This window comes from Zophobas morio, unplaced genomic scaffold, assembly GCF_036711695.1.
Source record: "Zophobas morio isolate AGI-343-1 ecotype UQ-CSIRO unplaced genomic scaffold, CSIRO_AGI_Zmor_V1 ptg000568l, whole genome shotgun sequence".
NCBI classification, from domain to species: Eukaryota; Metazoa; Arthropoda; class Insecta; order Coleoptera; family Tenebrionidae; genus Zophobas; species Zophobas morio.
The window spans coordinates 172,263-190,756 of NW_026972671.1; the positions used below are offsets into that span (position 1 = coordinate 172,263).

The 18,494-nt window shown below is 36.9% G+C and overlaps 5 protein-coding genes across 7 annotated transcripts; 4 read left to right on the forward strand and 1 right to left on the reverse strand.

Annotated features, from left to right (window-relative positions):
* The first annotated feature begins 14 nt into the window (after nucleotides 1-14).
* Nucleotides 15-2,309, forward strand: LOC135121337 (BRCA1-associated RING domain protein 1-like). The gene is made up of 14 exons (XM_064045656.1): nucleotides 15-161; nucleotides 278-368; nucleotides 428-517; nucleotides 572-638; nucleotides 699-781; nucleotides 833-908; nucleotides 957-1,030; nucleotides 1,090-1,347; nucleotides 1,404-1,467; nucleotides 1,522-1,623; nucleotides 1,676-1,729; nucleotides 1,778-1,839; nucleotides 1,901-1,994; nucleotides 2,053-2,309. Exons 4-14 carry the CDS (start codon nucleotides 632-634, stop codon nucleotides 2,307-2,309), a joined length of 1,131 nt encoding a protein of 376 aa, XP_063901726.1. The 5' UTR covers nucleotides 15-161; nucleotides 278-368; nucleotides 428-517; nucleotides 572-631.
* On the reverse strand, nucleotides 2,274-5,510 carry LOC135121336 (protein arginine N-methyltransferase 5-like). The gene is made up of 19 exons (XM_064045655.1): nucleotides 5,391-5,510; nucleotides 5,194-5,335; nucleotides 5,053-5,138; nucleotides 4,856-4,990; nucleotides 4,474-4,529; nucleotides 4,301-4,418; nucleotides 4,153-4,248; nucleotides 4,028-4,096; nucleotides 3,870-3,962; nucleotides 3,700-3,811; nucleotides 3,510-3,642; nucleotides 3,362-3,446; nucleotides 3,213-3,303; nucleotides 3,037-3,162; nucleotides 2,897-2,980; nucleotides 2,725-2,841; nucleotides 2,539-2,672; nucleotides 2,400-2,476; nucleotides 2,274-2,340 (listed from the first exon to the last, which is right to left on the reverse strand). The coding sequence occupies exons 1-19, from the start codon at nucleotides 5,463-5,465 to the stop codon at nucleotides 2,319-2,321; spliced, it is 1,851 nt and encodes a 616-aa protein (XP_063901725.1). The 5' UTR covers nucleotides 5,466-5,510; the 3' UTR covers nucleotides 2,274-2,318.
* A 112-nt stretch (nucleotides 5,511-5,622) lies between these two features.
* On the forward strand, nucleotides 5,623-8,351 carry LOC135121346 (notchless protein homolog 1-like). Of its 3 annotated transcripts, XM_064045662.1 has the most exons (19): nucleotides 5,623-5,706; nucleotides 5,807-5,880; nucleotides 5,928-6,008; nucleotides 6,076-6,166; nucleotides 6,245-6,290; nucleotides 6,342-6,421; nucleotides 6,485-6,561; nucleotides 6,794-6,891; nucleotides 6,948-7,018; nucleotides 7,069-7,133; nucleotides 7,187-7,246; nucleotides 7,299-7,422; nucleotides 7,480-7,557; nucleotides 7,613-7,695; nucleotides 7,748-7,830; nucleotides 7,885-7,987; nucleotides 8,044-8,100; nucleotides 8,148-8,218; nucleotides 8,278-8,351. In XM_064045662.1, the coding sequence occupies exons 1-19, from the start codon at nucleotides 5,640-5,642 to the stop codon at nucleotides 8,288-8,290; spliced, it is 1,422 nt and encodes a 473-aa protein (XP_063901732.1). In that variant the 5' UTR covers nucleotides 5,623-5,639; the 3' UTR covers nucleotides 8,291-8,351. The 3 variants fall into 3 exon arrangements, with proteins under 3 accessions (XP_063901732.1, XP_063901731.1, XP_063901733.1); XM_064045661.1 differs by having other exon boundaries at nucleotides 7,299-7,557; XM_064045663.1 differs by lacking the exons at nucleotides 5,623-5,706; nucleotides 5,807-5,880 and having other exon boundaries at nucleotides 5,969-6,019; nucleotides 7,299-7,557.
* A 3,340-nt stretch (nucleotides 8,352-11,691) lies between these two features.
* On the forward strand, nucleotides 11,692-13,782 carry LOC135121351 (uncharacterized). Its single transcript, XM_064045665.1, has 7 exons — nucleotides 11,692-11,798; nucleotides 11,922-12,452; nucleotides 12,525-12,674; nucleotides 12,725-12,819; nucleotides 12,884-13,044; nucleotides 13,153-13,202; nucleotides 13,266-13,782. Exons 1-7 carry the CDS (start codon nucleotides 11,747-11,749, stop codon nucleotides 13,724-13,726), a joined length of 1,500 nt encoding a protein of 499 aa, XP_063901735.1. The 5' UTR covers nucleotides 11,692-11,746; the 3' UTR covers nucleotides 13,727-13,782.
* A 537-nt stretch (nucleotides 13,783-14,319) lies between these two features.
* On the forward strand, nucleotides 14,320-16,980 carry LOC135121360 (uncharacterized). The gene is made up of 8 exons (XM_064045675.1): nucleotides 14,320-14,376; nucleotides 14,454-14,560; nucleotides 14,617-14,695; nucleotides 14,753-14,807; nucleotides 14,865-14,970; nucleotides 15,806-15,860; nucleotides 16,182-16,282; nucleotides 16,849-16,980. The coding sequence occupies exons 5-8, from the start codon at nucleotides 14,866-14,868 to the stop codon at nucleotides 16,921-16,923; spliced, it is 336 nt and encodes a 111-aa protein (XP_063901745.1). The 5' UTR covers nucleotides 14,320-14,376; nucleotides 14,454-14,560; nucleotides 14,617-14,695; nucleotides 14,753-14,807; nucleotide 14,865; the 3' UTR covers nucleotides 16,924-16,980.
* Nucleotides 16,981-18,494: the final 1,514 nt, after the last annotated feature.

Sequence of the window (18,494 nt, forward strand, 5' to 3'; positions counted from 1 at the left end):
CTTTTTAAATCAGATTGGACTTTTTCTGAGCATACTAGTGTGACAAAAGTAAAAGCTCAAGAGAATGTTGTTGACGGAGCTGAAGAATTATTTAACTCCAATTTATTTGGATCTGAAGATAATAAACATAAAATAAGCGATATCAAAGAGAGAAGTCCCAAGTTCTTTTTAACTTATGTTTATACCGCACTAAATAAAACATTATTTAATAATATTTCTTCTAAAACACTTTTAAGATAGAGTAGTTGTCTTTATAAATTTAGTAATCTATTAAAAGTAAACGTGTAGTGCATTCTATACTTGACATTGGTAACGCAGAAGGAGTTGTTAAAGAACAAATAATTCTCAGTTATCCAACTGAAACGAAGGTTTTCAACGTGTTATTAGTATAGGTCCAACTTATTATAGAAATTATAAATAATATAAGAAAGAACAATCGGTGCCCGTTGACAAAAGAAAAGATGAATTCTGCAACACGGAAAGAAATAAGGGGAAAAGAGGCTCTGCTCCTACGCTTGTACTATTATTATTATGATTACTGCGCTGCTTTATCACTTAACACTTTATTCAGGTCACTCCCAAGTCTTTAAAGCGCAACGCTAAGGGAGAAACACTGCTCCATCGCGCAGCTATGAAGGGTATGTTATTTTTTAATAAAATTTCTGTGGTTTGAAGAAAATCGTATATCTTGAAAAAAGGAAATACAAAAACAGTAAAAGCGCTTTTGCTCCTCCCCGAGTGCGACATTAATGCAAAGGATAACGCTGGCTGGACACCACTGGTAAACGCCATTTAACATACATATAGCACTTCATAACGAGGCTATGAACAGCACGAAGCTTGCAACCACAATCACTACGAAGTGGCTGAGCTTTTACTACAAGCAGGAGCAAAGGTGAACCAAGCAGGTAGACTTCTGAAGAAGAACAAAAACCAACTTTTAAATTAACTCGAAGCCTACTGTAATACGACGCCCCTGCACGACGCCTTGAGCAACGGGAACCACGACGTGGCCTTTTTACTCCTTCAAGTACTCCAATGTATCGATACAATGAGTTTAGCAGTTAGCAAAGTTCATGGTAATACCAGAACAAGGCGAACCCGTACAAAAGAGACAAGAACGGCCTGCTGCCGGTGGACTACGTCTCTAACGAAACTGTGAAAGGAAAAATTATCAACTTCATGAGCGCTCATCCCCCAGAAAGTTTCGACCTCGAAAGTCTGCCTTGTTTGATAGAGCCGGCGACCTCCCTCTGCCCTCGCTCGGTCTCACCAATCTCCTCTCCTCTTGCTTCTGAAAATAGTCAGTACAACGTTGCTTTTACTGGGGGCGATGCAGTAGAGCGGGTGGGTGTCGTCTTCTGCTTGCAACTTAGTCTTGCCTGTTATGCTTACTACTAAAGAGCGTATGGGAGGCCGCTGCGAAGAACTTGAATATGACCGTTCAAAGTCACGTGGCCGGAACTAGTAGCATATGCAGTGTTGCTTTTATTAATTTGCTGACAGCACGTTAATACGCAGCCACGCACCTGCTTACCCCTGTTAACCACGAGGGCTGTGCTAAACGCACCATAAAATTTCTGACGGGCGTTTTGTTGGGGATGTGGATCGTCGACACAAATTGTATTGCAAACTCGGTCTTTTACTGTGCGTCTCCCTATCGTGTTGCCTTTAGGGTTATTCGACTCAGCTAAGGAGAAACGCATCAAGGACGAATCAGGATTCGAAGGTGCTCGGGATAAATGCCCTTTCATTTTTCTACTAAAAATCGAACTAGTGAGGGGAGACGGTACTGCTCTGGGCGGACCACGGAAGGGTAGAGCGAATAAGATCAACGATGTACTATAAAAGCTGCGTGTGCTGGTGTGCCACTTTTAAAGTCTTCTGTTTCTTAATCGAGTATCCACCACTATTTGACGGCTGCCATTTCTTCTTTCGCGGGCAGTTTTCTCAGCCCACCAAAAGCGAGCTTACTTCCTTGGCCACAACTGGAGGCATTTCTAATATGTTATATGTTGTACTTCCTTTGGGATTGCTTTTGTTCACGATCAGGCGGGATGGTGTTGAGCAGGGAACCAAAAACAGTTGAAACTCAGGACAACGCAACTCCCTTTCATTATCGCCTTCGTATGCGGGACACCCACGATAGTATTAACAACAATTATACTCATTTTATTGTTGTTGAAAACGACACGAATGCGAGCACCCCTTGTGGATCTGGCACGTGTATTGTGCCGGTCAGCTGGTTTCTGAAGTGCATTTCCAGTTTTACTTTGTTGGACCCTGTAAGCCCCCTCATGACTAAATAAAAGATTCTGCTAGTTTCTTATTAGTCCATGTCTGTGCAATCAAAATTAAGTGGAGTCATTTATTAAGTTATTTGAGAGTCACTTTAAAACCCAATGAAATAGGATCTTGCATTTATATTGTGGATCGTCGAGGCTTCAGGACCCTTAACGCACCATTCATACCAGACCTGAAGTAAAGTATGAAGAGTCCGTGGTACAGCCCCCCTCCAAACCTTGAAAGCTAAACAACCTTGCGCTTATCCGCCTTTCGCCAAAAGTAGATGGTCACTTCGTCATTTTGACGAACGCTGATTGGTTTTTCGATAGGAAAGTAGATAGGGAACCAACTTACCATGTCTACCGAGTGCGTCTCTGGGAGGATACCTGGAGAAGCACTCTTTTATAGGTTGAAGACCGTACTTTCAGCAAAGTGTACTGAGTACGATGTCCTTGTAGAGCACTGCTTCAAAGAACCCAACAATCCCGTGCAAACGCCCGCAAGTATTCATGATATACGTTTTGCCTCCAAAGCGAGTATTGTCGATAGGAGTCTCTATAGGCAAAAAGTGGTCCTCTCCCCGTCTGAAGTTTTCTAAATATAACAACACCGTAGTTCGGATGAGTGAAAGTAAACAGCGGCTGCGGCGAGGACATCACGTGAGCGCACTTCATGCGAACCACATACGGTGTCTCTGATATGCGCAATCAATAAACGCCAGCGCACAAGGATACACGTAACAAGCCCCACCGAAGTTTGTGAGTTTCCGCAAGCAAAGGGACGAGGGGGGCTGAGTATCCAAACCAGCGTGAAGCTTAGGGGCCATTAGAGGGGCTATAAAGGAAGTGTAGCTGGTGGGTATGATTACTCCGCCCTCTGGTTATCTGGCATTTCTATCAAAGCGAAGCGCAGGGGCTCTATGAAACCTCTGAGAAATAGCTGCGCGCCGTCCAAACATTCTGGCGAAAGTTCGTTGTCGCCGAACGACCCCAGCAGTTCACTAACGAGTAGATCCACCTGCAGTAGTATGATATATTGCACGTGACTAATAATCGTTGGTTAACGTGGCACAAACCTGCTTTGGCGGTCCAGAGAAGCGCATATCTGCACACACCACGTGAACGCAACCGTCCCACTCCTCCACGTTTTTCTTTTGTAAGCTAAACTTATTAGATATTACTGCTTGGCAAAGTGGTTAAGGCCGGTCACTATATATGAAATACGATATAACAGCGTTTGGGTTTTTCTCAAGAGCACAAACTTCGACCTGCTGCTCAGCCCTAGCTGCAGCCACCAGACAGCGAGAGACGAGTGGCCCTCTCCCAGCGCCCACCACACATACCACGAGGGGGTCCTCTGCATTCACGGAACTACTAAACACACGCTGCGAGTCCGCATAAGATTTACGGGTACCGGACTTTTTATCCAAAAGGGCCTTATAGATTGCTTCCTCGTATAGATTATACTTGACGGGGTCCATTTCGAAAACCTCGTAAGTCGAAGACTCGAGGTTGTCCATGAGTGGCTGGCGTAACATAAGAATAAGAAAACAAGAGCCGCAGTCAACAGCATATTTGTGAAACCTGAAGAGGGGCTTGCAGATAGTCTTCGTACCCCACAGAAAAGTTATCGATCAGAGACGACGGAGGTCTCTTCTGGAATAAGAACTGCATATACTACCGACACGCATCGAGAAAAAAGGTGGTGAAGAAATCGACAGGAAATACAACAAAGTATATACTTCTAAATAAGGCCTTATGCCACAGGGATGCCAAGGCGTCCCCGTCAAGGTGTACCGGATGGCAGGAAACTGAGAATATTGAGGATATGATAACCTGAAATAATATGCAACGGGAATAATATAACCCGAAAGAAGCTTTCTACAAATGATTGGTGCTTTTTCTTCAATACAGGAAACCCTTTAGCGTTTTTCAGGAAGAGATCGCACGGCAAAAATATACTCTGGTGGCGGTTTTTTGTAAAACGGAGTCTACTACCAACACTAAACACGTGCCTTAACGACTTCACTGCACCACGGGCCCATAAAGATGTCCTCCGGAGACTCGGAAGACAGTTCAAGAGCAACAAAGAGTTTACTATTCGACCTCACAAGAGTCCGGAAGAAGTCCCACCTGGCCAACAAAAATTTGTATTTGCAGTTAATTTAAAATATACATTACTAATTACCGTCTCCAAGCAACTGCACAATCGTACGAGGACAAAAGTTTCACTCGCAGCCAGTACTAAAGAAGAGAAAAAAGGAAAGGCAATGTTTTATTAGAAATTTCTAGTCCAGATAAGATAAAAGGAAACGGGACGCCAATAGAACCAAGTAGACTTGCAAAGAAAAAGTTTCTTTAAAAAATAATAGATAATATTGATAAAAAGAAATGATACTAACGGTAATCAGACTTCTGCAAGTTAAGTAAAGGGCAATATACAGAATATCAAGACAAAATATACGAAGGGAATAAAATCAAATAATATCAAAGATAAAAAATAAGTTGTATTTTTCTAACGTTAATCAGAGAGTAAAAGACATATAACCTTTCATAATATAAAAAAAAACCTGAGCTGAGGTGTAACCGTGTAGAAAAGATTTTATAACCCGCGCATAATTAACAAATTGCTCGTCAATAAAAGAAGGAAGAACCACAACAGGAACACCGATGTGTTGAGAAAGCATTAACTCCTGGTGGACTGCCTTTATAAAAAACAAATACGATATAATAAAAAGCCTTAATGCACAAAGAATTATAATAATACTTGTTCGTGAACATAAGCGATTTGTTCATTATTACTATCAAGATTAAACCAATCTGATAAAACGGCTCCTGTTGCAGCATTATGTTCTACGCAAAAATAACTTCAGAGGATGGAGCAAAATCATAAGAGACAAATCAAGACTTTGGCGAATTAAGTTGACATCGTTAAAACTAAGAGGAGGTAACCCAACTTTATTTTTAGACAAAACCAGCTTGTCCACAAGTTTTTTTCTAGTTTTTTTACATATAGGTACAAGACAGTATTGCAGTCCCAACTCGAAGCACTTTTATTACTTTAGAGTAGCAAGAGAAATTTCTCAAAGGTTATTAATTAGAAACCATATCCAAGTGATCCTCCAAATTTTCTATATTATGGAATTCCCATCCGCAAAAGAATACTAAATTATCCGACATTGAATAGTTGATAAAGAGAGCGTAAAATTGTAATACGAATTGCGTTAAAGCCTAATGCCTATAAACAAAAGAGAGTCAAAAGCAGAAAGCGGAGTAAAAGGAAAGCGCGTGACATGAATTTTGCTATTACAATGCGAGGAAGTTACCAAGTTTTATAAAAGAAAGTTTTCTGTTATGACCGGCGGTTCGCTTACTTTAAAACTTTTTGCACAGTTTAAAAATGAAACCGGCGAAGTTAAAGGTAAAAATTTATATATTTCTTATTTATTTATTAGCGGCGCGTGTAGCTTTTATATTGTAAATCCTCTACTTGTCAACGTTTATACCCGTTCTACTTGCAGGGCCTCCACTCGATTTACCCGAGAGTGTCACCACTGAGCAACTCTCTATTCTTTTAAATGATATCCTTTCAAATGTAACTTCTTCACAAATTTTTTTTTAATGCTTTGTAAGCTATTTTAGGAGGAAATAGTTCCGTACGCCTTCTTTATTGATGGAGAAGAGATCATCAAAGATTTAGCTTCTGCAATTGCTGTTACTAAAGTAGTTTTAAAGTAGTTTTTTTAAAAAATAAAATTTATTTTAATTTTTTTTTATAATATCAACTAAGACTTCCAAGGAATCTACTATTGAAATTGTGTACAGACCTCAAGCAGTTTTTAGGGTCAGGGCCGTTAGTCGTTGTATGGCCTCTCTATCAGGTTGCATACTATTTTTTGTAAAATAATAAATTTTATTTATTAAAGTTCCGATATTTGACTAACGTTTAACTTGTTAAGGCCATGAAGAGGCTGTACTTACTACTCAATTCAGCCCTGATGGAAAGTACTCAAGAAGACTTTCTATTCTCATTAGTTGTCTGATTTATTACTTTAGACGTTTAGTCAGTGGCTCCGGAGATACAACTGTTCGCTTTTGGGACCTCAATACGAATTTACCTGATAAAGTTTGTAAAGGTTTTAGTTGATATAAATATGAAGTAATTATAATAAGAGTAAATATTTATAAAATAATAAGAGGTCATTCAAATTGGGTATTATTTGTGTCTTGGTCTCCTGACGGATTAAAGTTGGCATCTGGCGGAATGGATAACGAGGTTGTTTATATTACTCTCTTTTGTTACTTTGAGAGCCTTTTTTCTTCGTTAAGGACCACGTAGCACTCTAAATCTCGTTGTGTAATTTCTTTTTTTTTTACTCTTAATTTAGTTTATATATTTTGCTGTCACTTGTATCGCATCTTTGTTGTTATTAAACTTTTGTTTACTTCCCTGTAAGTATTAGGTTTTCTAAAGAGTCATAAGAAGTTACTAATCTTAGAATGCCTAGATTTATATTTGGAACGGCGCATCCGGAGCCCAACTCGGAAAGGCGCTCAGAGGGCACCAGAAATACATAACATGTCTATCGTGGGAGCCTTTTCACGTGTATCACGCATATAAGTTAGAGACTACGCATTGTTGAGCTCTGTGCGATGCTCTAGGAATCCCAAGTGCGAGCGATTGGCGTCTTCTTCCAAAGACACGACCCTTCGGGTGTGGAATACTTCGACGGGTGCCTTTTTGCAGTCGTTGTAGTTTTCTATAAAGTTAATAACCCCACAGGGATTTGTGAGTACACCCTTTCGGGTCACACTATGAGCGTGACTTGCGTCGCTTGGGGCGGTGAGGTATGCACCCCGCCTGCTTTAGCTTTTTTTTTTCCCTTATCGTTTAAGGACAGGGCCTTATCTACTCAGCCTCTCAAGATAGAACTATAAAAGTTTGGAAGGCTGAGACGGGGGTACCACCCTTTTAGAGTGTTTCCTGGTTAGTAAGTTTATATAGTGCTGCAGTCTTTGTGCTACACGCTGAAAGGGCATGCGCACTGGATAAACACCATGGGCTTCAATGTTTCCTATGTCCTACGCTGCGGGCCCTTTAATCACCTTGGAATGCGCGAGGCTGTAGATATCTCGGGTTTTACTGTATTTTTGGGTTTATTGTTATACGAGCTTTTCACCTTTTCTTTGCAAGCCCAAAAAGATGCTTTCAGTCGCTACCAAAGTGTAGTATCCGTCGTTGGAGGAGAAATCCTGGCCTCGGGGAGCGATGGTAGTTCGTGTTGATAAAGCTCGCACCGGGCGCTAGCGTTACTATTTTTCTTTAGATTTTACCATATTTATGTGGCGCCCTAAGAAAAGCGAGAAAAGTCTGTGTCGTCTCACTGGCCACCAGCAACTGATTAACGAGGTCAGTAGTTATTGTGCCTCTTCCTATATCACCTTCGCTACTCTCTGCCCAGGTGCGCTTCTCTCCAGACGGGCGGTTGTTCGCGTCTGCGTCCTTTGACAAGAGTATAAAGCTTTGGGACGGGCAAAGCGGAAAGTAAAAACGTTTCTTTATCAGTATTAAAAGTTCATCTGTTGACTTTTCCAACAGATTTCTGGCCACTTTTAGAGGCCACGTGGGCTCAGTATACCAACTTTGTTGGTCACCTGATAGCCGACTACTCGTTAGCGCCAGCAGGGATTCCACTATTAAAGAAGCTTTACTTTATATATCATATCTTTCTCTTAGTGCCAATGCTTATTACAACAGGTTTGGGATGTTCATAGGAAAAAGCAACTTTTGGAGTTACCGGGACATGCCGATGAGGTTCTTTACTTATTAATTATTAACAGAAGCTTTACGACCGTGTACAGGTCTTTGCCGTTGATTGGAGCCCTGATGGCGAGAGGATCGCTAGCGGAAGCAAAGACAAATTATTAAAGATGTAGTTCATCCTAAAAGCTCCTTGTAGTAAATATACTAATCAAACTTAATAACTTTTAGATGGTCCAGGTAGTCGTCTCGGACTGAATATAGTTTTCCTGTCCTACCTCTGTGCAAACGAAGTTATAAAGTTTTAAAAAATTAAATATTAATCTTCTGTTTTTAATAGAAGAGGCGTAACTTTTAAAATTATTTATAATTGATTTTTACTGCGAATTACTTGTTGATTAGTCATATTTAATCTATTTTATCCGTGTTATGGCTTGTTATTACAAACTTTGTAGTGTAGCAAAGTTAAGAGTTCGGTTGTAAATATCATTATATACAACTTGAAGTTTAAAAATAACATATACTTACATACCCCGCAACTAGTTATTAAATTCTTCACGTTTAATAAAAAAAGGTGAAGTTAAATTAGTGTTAAATTTGATCTCTAGGTTTCATTAATTAATATATATATTCACTATATATTTCCTATTACCATTTATCGCTATTGTACCTAAGGACAGAGTCTTTATAATCATTACAATTATAATATAAAAAAAGCAAGTATTTTAAAAGTCATTCAATTAATAGCCCACAGTTCCAGTCAACTAAGTTAAATCTGCAGACTTCACAGCGTTATGGATCTGAGCTTAGCTTAGCTTATATAGTCTTCTATATTTCTTTATTTCCTGGAAGATAAAATAATTTTAAAAGGGCATTAATGTGTACAATTTAGTTTTATAACTTTCAATGGTCAACTTAAGACATGTGTGGGGTTTTTATTTTAAAGAGCCTTATATTATAATGGCAGCTTCAAGCTACTCAGACACCATCTCCCTGCCAAATATCTTCTTTCATGTATTATTAAAAATGGTTTGCTTATTTGTTAATTGGGGTTAAACCACGCGAGTGGAGAACTTTCGACCTTCCGTATTTCCTTAGCTATTCAAGTTCGAGGGTTTCTTACATTAGTCATCAGCTTGGAGAGCTTGACTACACCTGATGTTTTAACAATGAAAAAAAAAAGTGTAATTAAATCTACGCCAGCTTTTAATAATAAGAAAAGTATTGTAAAGATCTCCTCCGCAAGGAGCAGAAATTCTCATAAAAAGTTTGAAAAAAAGTTGGAGAAAGAGAAGGTTGCAACAGATGATTTTAATTTGAAAGAAAAGGTTGCAAACGAAATTGATACAATTTTTAGTTCTGCTAAAGATAAAAAGAACATAACGAAAAGTTACGGGAAGAATAAAAATTTAAACGTAACAAATATACCCGTACCCGAGCTAAATGATGACTTCTATGACTCAAGAGGCGAACGAAAGCGAAAAGTGTTTGAAGGATTGCTTGTTTATAGTGAAAAAGAACTTAAGTTGGGGCAAGGCGGTAGCGCACCTGATTGTCCTTTCGATTGCTCTTGTTGTTATTAAATGTACAATTTCTCCACTTATTATTAAAATTGAGATTGTATACTTTAAAGTTTGTTTTTTATTTAGGTGAATCAAATTTTTTAATCATTTTATTGCGGAGGGTTTTCCTGGAGAGAATAAAGTTTCGAAGTCATATTTTAAAAAATGTTAATTCTTGGTTATATTTATATCTACTTGACCGTGTTCCCTTAGTTTGCTCAAACTGAATTATTTCTGTTACTCGGAACTTTACTTTTTTATTAATTAAAAATGTTCTTGCTTTTGTTAAAAATTATTCAGGCGTTAATAATTTTTTGTGGTAAGGGTAGTATATATATTAATTTACCATAAAATTAACTTTTTTGTAGTTTACTTAGAACGTTTCTTTGCTTCAATGTTTTCTTTAATATAAGCCGTTTAAAAAAGGTAGGTTGCTTTGTTTTATTATAAACGGTTGCTGGGAAAGCACTATAAATATAAAGTAAAGAGAATCCTATTAATACCTTTTCCTTCGGTGTAAGACTACTGAAGAAAAACTATTCCCACAAGTAATAAATTTTCTAGCCATGTTGGTCTGTTTTTGAGCTGGAAATTAACTGCAGATTTTGAAAACTTATGGTTTTTTTGACCGCATACTTAAGTAACAACATAAAAGTTATTGTTACTTTTGACTTTTAGCAATTTTATTATATTGCTTGTAATCTGTATACAAGCTCTATTACACACAGCGTTGGTTAATTTAGTCAAGTAATTTTTAACCATCTACCTATTTCTTTAGACCGCAACACAATTTATAAAGCGAGCTCAAGAATGAGTAGTGGATTCTTAAAAATTATTCAAGATCTTGGTTAGCAGATAAGCTGACCTTTTAAAGATATTACTTAGGTTGTGCTGACTTTAAAACGTTAAATAGACCCTTTTAGGACCCGATGAAGAAACACACCACCGTCTCATAAACTTATATATACTAGTAAAAGGTAGAGCGCCATACAGCATTTAATAAAACTGCTGTAATTTACGGTTCTTACGACTTTATAAATATGTATGTTTAAAGCAAAATGCTCCTCTATAATTCCTTTGCGGCGTAGAGTAGTTATTCATATGTTTATATTTACCAAGAGTAAGCAGAATAAAGAGCATGCTTATTGTCTTAGCAAACAGGTTTTTAGCAGGGTCACTTACTCTAAAGTTTAAATTTACGGAAAAGAAACTATAAATTATGTATAAAAAGATATTAAAATTCTTTTCAAGTGTAATTAAATAAAATAGTGGAAGAACTAGAAATTATGTATAAAAAAGATATTTTAAAGTTCTTTGCCAGTGTGCTAAATAAAAAGAATATTGGAAGAACAATATTATGCTCTTAGCGAACTTACCAAAGGAGGGGCGTACAAGTAGGAAAGGCAGTATTATCCAAAATTTCACCAAAAATTTATGGTTTAAATTGCTAAAACAACAAATGCTTTAATCACTCACAGAAGTGGTTGTAATATCTTATGACTCAATCTTTTTTTACTCAATTCCAGTTTGCGAGGTAAGGAGTGTCCCAAAGCAGAAATACCACATTCGAGTCAAAAAAAAAATGTACAACCTGTTTTTTCTAATTAATTTAAGGTTAAAGCCTACTAAGCGTATGTATACTGTAAATGCTAAAGAAATATTTTTAATTGCATTCTACGAGTCTACAGTTAATATATAAGCTTTTTTAACACCAAAAAGTACACGTAAATCTTTATGCTCTTCGACTCTTAAAACCAAAAATTTTGTTTAGGGCAAAACCACTTCTAACGTTCCGATCTGTTCATTAAATAATTATTATGTAAGCCCTTATTATTATTTTTATATCACCACCGTTAATTCTAATTACCACTGCTTTTTGTATTAAAGGCGCTTCCAACAACACTTGACTACTTCTATATTACTAACACTAGACATGCCTTTTTTTATAATGCACCTAGGTGGACCCGGCGGCTCATTTCCAGAAAATAACTGCGTTTAAACATACTACTACCATAATATCACATGGTTTATTTAAGTAGCACAACCGACTGTTTGAATGGTGTTTTAACTGGCTTTGGGCTGCCTTTACGCCTACATGATTTTCGTTTCAGGCGATTATTCCATATTTCAAGGTTTTAATGAGTTTTCCTGAACATGGAAGCATGGATGACAATATAAACAATGCCCCTGGTTATTTTAATTTTTTTTTGAAATCTTTACTTATTCTTTTACAACTTGATTTTCGGGTATACCAAAAATTTTGACTTTACTATTTTATGCAGCAACCACTATTTTTAATTTTTTATTAAATAGTTGCTTCCAATTTGGAGTTAAACCCTGATGACTATCTTAGCACTACTTTTACTTCTGATTCGCAAGAACAGTTAACTTTAGATGAACCACAGTTAGAAGAAGATCTTAATGCAACAAGTGGGCCGATATACGTTTCTTCAGCGCCGACTCAATCTTTTGAGCCGGTTAATATTAGTAGTGTAGTTTCTGATGATAGTAAAACTTTAGTACAAAATGACTTAAACTATAAAGAATCCATTTCTTATCCTACAGTGGTGGATGTGGAAGAAAGGAATCAAAAACCAGTTGGCGTATTCGATGAGAAAGTCGAAAGTGTTCAAGATACAGCTGCAGACACTTCAGAAAATTTGAAAACTGAAATATTTTGTACGGAAGAAAACAGTTCACATTCTACTCCCCAGCCTGAGGAAAAATTCGTTTTTCAAGAAGATCATGAAGTGCAAAAGCTCTACGAACACAAAAGCCATGTGGAAGGAACACGGTCGCCACGCTTTGTTCCTTCTGCACGCGCGGATTATAATAACATTTCGGGTACTACACATACTTTTACTCTTCTATGCGTTGTATTTCTGCTAAAAATCGTTTTTTTCTTGGTTTACATAGAGAGCGAAAAGGGCTCGAGCGTTGATCTGTTTATCGCCAATATTTCTCCAACGCTCTCTCATCGGGAACTCGTGGAAGCGATAAGCCAGTATTGCCGCGTTTTAAAAGTGTCTATCGCTACGCATCCTTCGGGTCAAATAAAAAACTTTGGTATATGAGAACTTCGAAATTATAGCCCCGTCACTTATAAAGCGTTCTAGGCTTCGTTACTGTTCCCTCCGAACAGGATGCAGCTCTTGTTATTGAAAAGCTAAACAATATTGTATTGGCTGGAAGACCTATTGTTATTGAAAAGGTTTATTATATTGCTATACACGTTAGCTCTAAGTGGATGTGAATCGGCGTTTTTTTTTCTTGAGGCTAAAAACAAAAAAAGAGAAAATTTTCATCCTTCTTTCGGCCATCGCGGGGGATACCGTGGCCCTCCTTTCCGTGTCTCAACAGAAAGAACCAAATCTTTTGGTTTGAGGCCTCTTATAAAAGGACCGCCGAAAGGGAAAAAAGACTTCCGCGGCGACAGGTATCGCCCAGTGTCTCTTTACTCGAACACATACATAAACTCTTATACTTTGAAGGATAGAAACAATGTATGCTTACTTAATTTTTTATTTTATTATATTCTTAATAGGTATATCTCCAGAGGAGATTACTTGTACCCACCTGGCAGAGCTCCCAGCGGTGAGTCACCCTGAAAATTTTTGGAATTTTTTTCTTTTCATTGACATTGTATTATATTTAAAGATTTCAGGGGTACTAGGGAAGGACTTCGAGAAAGGGAGAGGCCCAGGAGGTTTCGCTCCCGCTCCATATCTCGTTCGAGGTCAAGGTCGTGGTCTCGCCCCCGCTCGAGATCTCCCTCCTTTTCCTGGCCCCAATCCCCTGTTCGGCCCGAACTGAGACCTAGACACCGCACTGTTGAGCCGTCTGTCTACTACGAGTACATTGGCGACTACGCCACTGCGCCTCGCTACTATGACGAACGATATGAGCATGGCAAGGAGGATCTGGGCGATCGGCCTCCCGTCAACCCTGCTGACTTGGGTCAGCCATCCTATGACCGCTTTGCCGGTGAGAAGGTTTTCGGAGATGCCTATCCACCACCACCTCCTCCTCACTTTCACGGAGGTTACACCGAACAACCCTCTGAACGACACCCCTCTCATCCTCGCTCCCCTCTACACCTCCCCCCTCAGCCCTACTAACTATCTCGTCACTTTACTTTTCATATCTGAACAAAAATAAATCTTAATTAATTTTTTTTCTTCTTTCTTTCTTGACTTCTAGTTAGTATACTCTGTTCAAAGTATTTAATTTTACTTTCGGAATTTTTTTTTAGTTAACAACTTTTTATATTGCCTATAGTCTCGCCAGGTTATTATACACTTGAAAGTTTGTTGACCTTAACTTGAATAGTCCTGTTCAATAGTAGTTGCTTTTTTTGTTTGATGTGTACAGTTCCTCGAAGAGTTATAAGATAGAAAAAATATTTTTTTATCGCCCGGAAGCTCGCGAAATGCAATGTTTTACTACTTTGCTTGTTTGCTGAAATTATTGCTAGTATAGTATAATTCTTAACGGCATAAATATAAGAGTTTACTATTGTTTTCGTAAACTCAACCCAAAATAAATGTTACTGTAGCCACAATGTAAATATATTGAAGGGCACTGTTCTATGGGAGAAAGGAAGAACCACAATAAAAATAGATGGGAGTGGACGAAATAGCTGATTCGCGGTGGAAAACATCCATAAGGATAGTGGCAGTTCCTGTGAGGCCCCCACTAAAAATGAAGGGAAGACTCGGCTGTAAACCGCTTAGAAACGGTTTTAAGCAGATTCTTGCTTTTACTTACGGTTAGTTTCACACGTCCCTTATTATATCTGATTGCTTACTCTTCACACTTATATTTGTATCTTTGTAAAACCATTAGCTTTCCTGCAAAGTAAAATTGTCGGTCCTGTCGAGAAAGTCCTAAAAACCGGCATTACCCCTCATTGTTTAGCTTTAACCATATCTTTTGGTGTTGTATGTGGTTTGGTATGCTTTGAAGGGGACTCTTATAACCGTTGTTTATTTATACATCTCTTCGTAAGTTTCCTCTTCCTGGGACCACTTTAATTCTTTGCGCTGTTGTCGCCTATGTTTTTTCTTTAAATCAAGCTCTCATTCAAGGTTACCTTCAACTTTTTAGCTAATTTTTATAAAGTAAGGGACCAATTTTGTTGATAGTAATTAATCTTTGTCTAACGCCAGTGGAGCTTTTATGTATTCCACTTTGCTATAAGTAAATTATTCATATTATCTTAAAAAATATATTGAAAGGCTTTTTTTTTTTGACAAGAATGGGACTTATAATTTTCAAAACCAGTAACAACCCGTTGTCAGCGGCTCTTTTTGTGAAAAATCTCAAAAGTAATTTTTGGGAAAGCTTAAAACTTTTTAAAGGCGTAAGACTTATTATTATTTAACGTGTAGCATCTTAAGTATAGCATTTTAAAAAAAAAAGATATATATCATAGCAACTTAGCAACTTTTTAAGTGTAATTTAATTTTTTTTTTAGTAAACGCTTTGACAAAAAAATTTAGATATTTAGTTTCAAGTTTATGATAGAAGTATTATAAACAAAATATTAGGGTCTTAATCTGTTGTAACTTTCTACTTAAGCCTTATAATCTGTTGTTTTGCTGGCAAAGTGAATTTACTATTAAAAAGAATTCTTAATGTTAATAGCTACAATACCTTAGTGGGCATTTCTTACGCTCACATTCCTTCAAGATTACTTTCCAATCAGGAAGTTTACTTTTTGCTTAACAAAGTAAGTTAAACACTAGAAGAAGAATGCTACTCTTCTAATACGGAATATCGTGTTATTTCTAGCGACTTGGGATTTTTCATAACTTTTATAAAGTACTCTGAATTGTGAGCAACTGCAAAACATTAAATAGGACATTTAACGCAATAAAGCGCTATTTATATTATTTTAAATTTAATTTTTTTTATTATAAAAGTCTACTGTGTTGCTTGTCCTAATTTTTTTTATAGTAAATGTTTTTAAAATTTTTTATTTACTTTATTAGAAATTATAGTTTTTAATCAGTAATTGTTTAAAAAAAAGTTTATATTAACAGCGATCGTTGGCTTAGTTTAAATTTTCTTTTTTTAAAATAGTAAACTATGTTGTGCGTTATAATTTATTTTTTTATAAGGAAACTGATCTATAAATGTTATTAATTTCTTCTAATAAAAATTCTAGTTTTTAGTCAATAATTTCCAATACATAGTTTATACTAACGTCAATCCTTGGCTGGCTCTTACTTGCCCCCCTCAGTGGCTTCGGTTTTTGCCGTTCACCTCTAATTTTTTTATTATACTCTTATTTGCTTGGTTTCTCACTTAAAGTTTATAACTATTATATATATTATTATATAGTAAACTTGTAATATTTAATAAATTTTATTATAAACCGGAGAATGGAGGGTTTTCCCAAAAATTAGTTAATTGGTTTTTTATTACTAATGGTGCTCGTATATTCACTTCATAATCTGAGTCTGCCTGGAGTATTGCAGTTTAATGTTTTACTAGGTTTACTAAATGTACGAACGGATGTGTAATTCTTTTTTTAAAAAAAATTATTTTTCTTTATTTTTTTTTTTTTAGTACTTTACGCCTTAAGTTTTCCGTTTTTTCATTGGCTCCTAAAGAAAAATTTTATTTCCGTACGCGAAACGAGAATGTCAGAGTGCAATGAAGACGAAGAAGTTGGTAGTTGTGTTCACCAAAGCATTCCAGCTTTAAATTTTTATTAAATTGAAAGTGTCAAAAAAAATTACTAAAAAAAGTTTATAAATAAAATCTTTATATATAGCCGAATTAAATTAATAAACGTTTTTTTCAGTGAAAACTGCTATTCACTTCCAATCTTTTTACTATTATACTTATAATACCTTTTTAACTTAATTTTTTTAAAAATTTTATCGCTAGCTTTTCTCATCTTTAACTTTTATTCGGTTCACTAGATAATTTTATCATTTTTTGTTTGCTCTTTTTTTACTTAGTTTATTCTTCTTATATAAGACTGTAAATTTTTACTTATGTTTTTATAATTCTGAAAATATGTAGCCTGTATATTTTAACTATAAACTTTTTTTTGGTTAAGTATATTCTGTTATCCACTTCAACTGTGCTACTTTTAACTTTTTTGTGCTTGCCATGGACTTTCTTTTGCTCAACTATAATCTTCTTTAACTGTGCTTCGTATACATACTCTACTACTTTTATTAGTACCACGAATCATATTTACTTATTACTACTATTTATTATTCAGAATTTGCTCATGTTGAAGAAGAACCCGAATCCTCTACCGACACCGACCCGGTATAAAACTACTACTGACAAATAGTAGGAGAATGAGAATATCATTTGATTTTACATCATTAAAGTGAATAAAAAGAGTATAAACTACCAGTTTTGGGGTGACAACGGGTGTTACTCAGCTCCTATGAGATAGGAGCCTGCAAGAGCATGGCGCTCTCACACGAGCAAAACGCGGTTAAGTCCGTCCAAAAACTCTCTTCTTTAAGTGTAGATTCAAAACCAATGGTGTCACCTCCATTGTTATCATTAACAGCGCAAGACTAACAACTGCCACTGCTTCTTATTGTATTAACGACGATGACTTGCTGTTTAATATTTTTCTACAGAATGACTACCTTCTTTAATTGTTACACTTTTCTGCTGAGTTGTGCCTCTCTAACTTCAACATCCCTTAAATGTTTAATTAGGGTTATGCCCTCAGACGATCAACCCTCAAATACATATAATATTTGTATAAGCATATATGTTTTAAAAAAATTAATGAGAAGCTCCTACAATCTTAATATGAATTAGTTAATGTTATATAGGTCTTCAGCCAAACTGAGCTGTCTAAGTTCGATTTATCTAAACTTCTTACAAATTTTTTTGTAAAAAATAAATTGTAATAACCTAGATCCTTCTCTCTTTCTTCCTTAGCTGAGTATATTAAACGCGTGCTGTTACCTCATCGACCGACGCCTATAATGAAAGAGGGCTGCTCGAATGCGTTTCACATAGCTTTCTTTAAAGATATTCACCTTTAAACAGCGATAGCAGTCTTAAATTGCCAATTTTATTCAATTCTGCGAAAACAGGTAGAAGGTATTTTTTTTACTGTTTTCCTGGTCAACCCCTTCCGCATTCTAAGCGCAAACTAGTTGCTTTAATTTCAGTTCGGGTCAAAGCATCAAAACTTCGCGACGAGAAGTTCTTGCTTCTCGTTGAGTGCATTTTTTCCCGTGACTTAAAGTTTGTCAAACACTGAAAGTCGTTTTCTCCTATCCGTCTGCACGGAATGCTTCCAGTGCCAGCTGCGTTCATTTGGGTGTCACCCTTTTGCGTAGACGTGAAATTGTACTGAGCTGTCGTATCTTTCGCGTTCGTTACGCTTGCTGCCTCATGATCTCTCAAGATACATCACATAACCATGCACATTAGCACACACACTTGCTCGTCGAAAAGCTATATTAATTAGGCTATATCCACTGATACCTAACGATTAAAGCGAAAAAGCAAGAGGTGCTTTGCACTTAAAAAAAAGCGTTTTCTTGCATTAGTCCCTTTCTCTCCAAGGCGGGAGAGCTAATGGTTCTTTCAAACGGTATACTTGAGTACAAGCGGTAAAAACATTTTGTCGTGGTGAATACTGTGCATACATTGCAGAGAACAGGTATCGACACAGATGGTTTACCCTGATCTGCGCCAGGAGCACGGTATATTAGCGCAACAATCACTTGTACACGATACGACTTAAAATGCACGCCTTTCTTTTAGGCATCAATACCCTTTACGGGGACTTGGGTACGCGCAACTTGCAAATTATATTTAACGAAGATGTCTTTGATAGCAAACACTTCGAGACGCATTGACACCCAAAGGCGTACCTCATCAACGTCG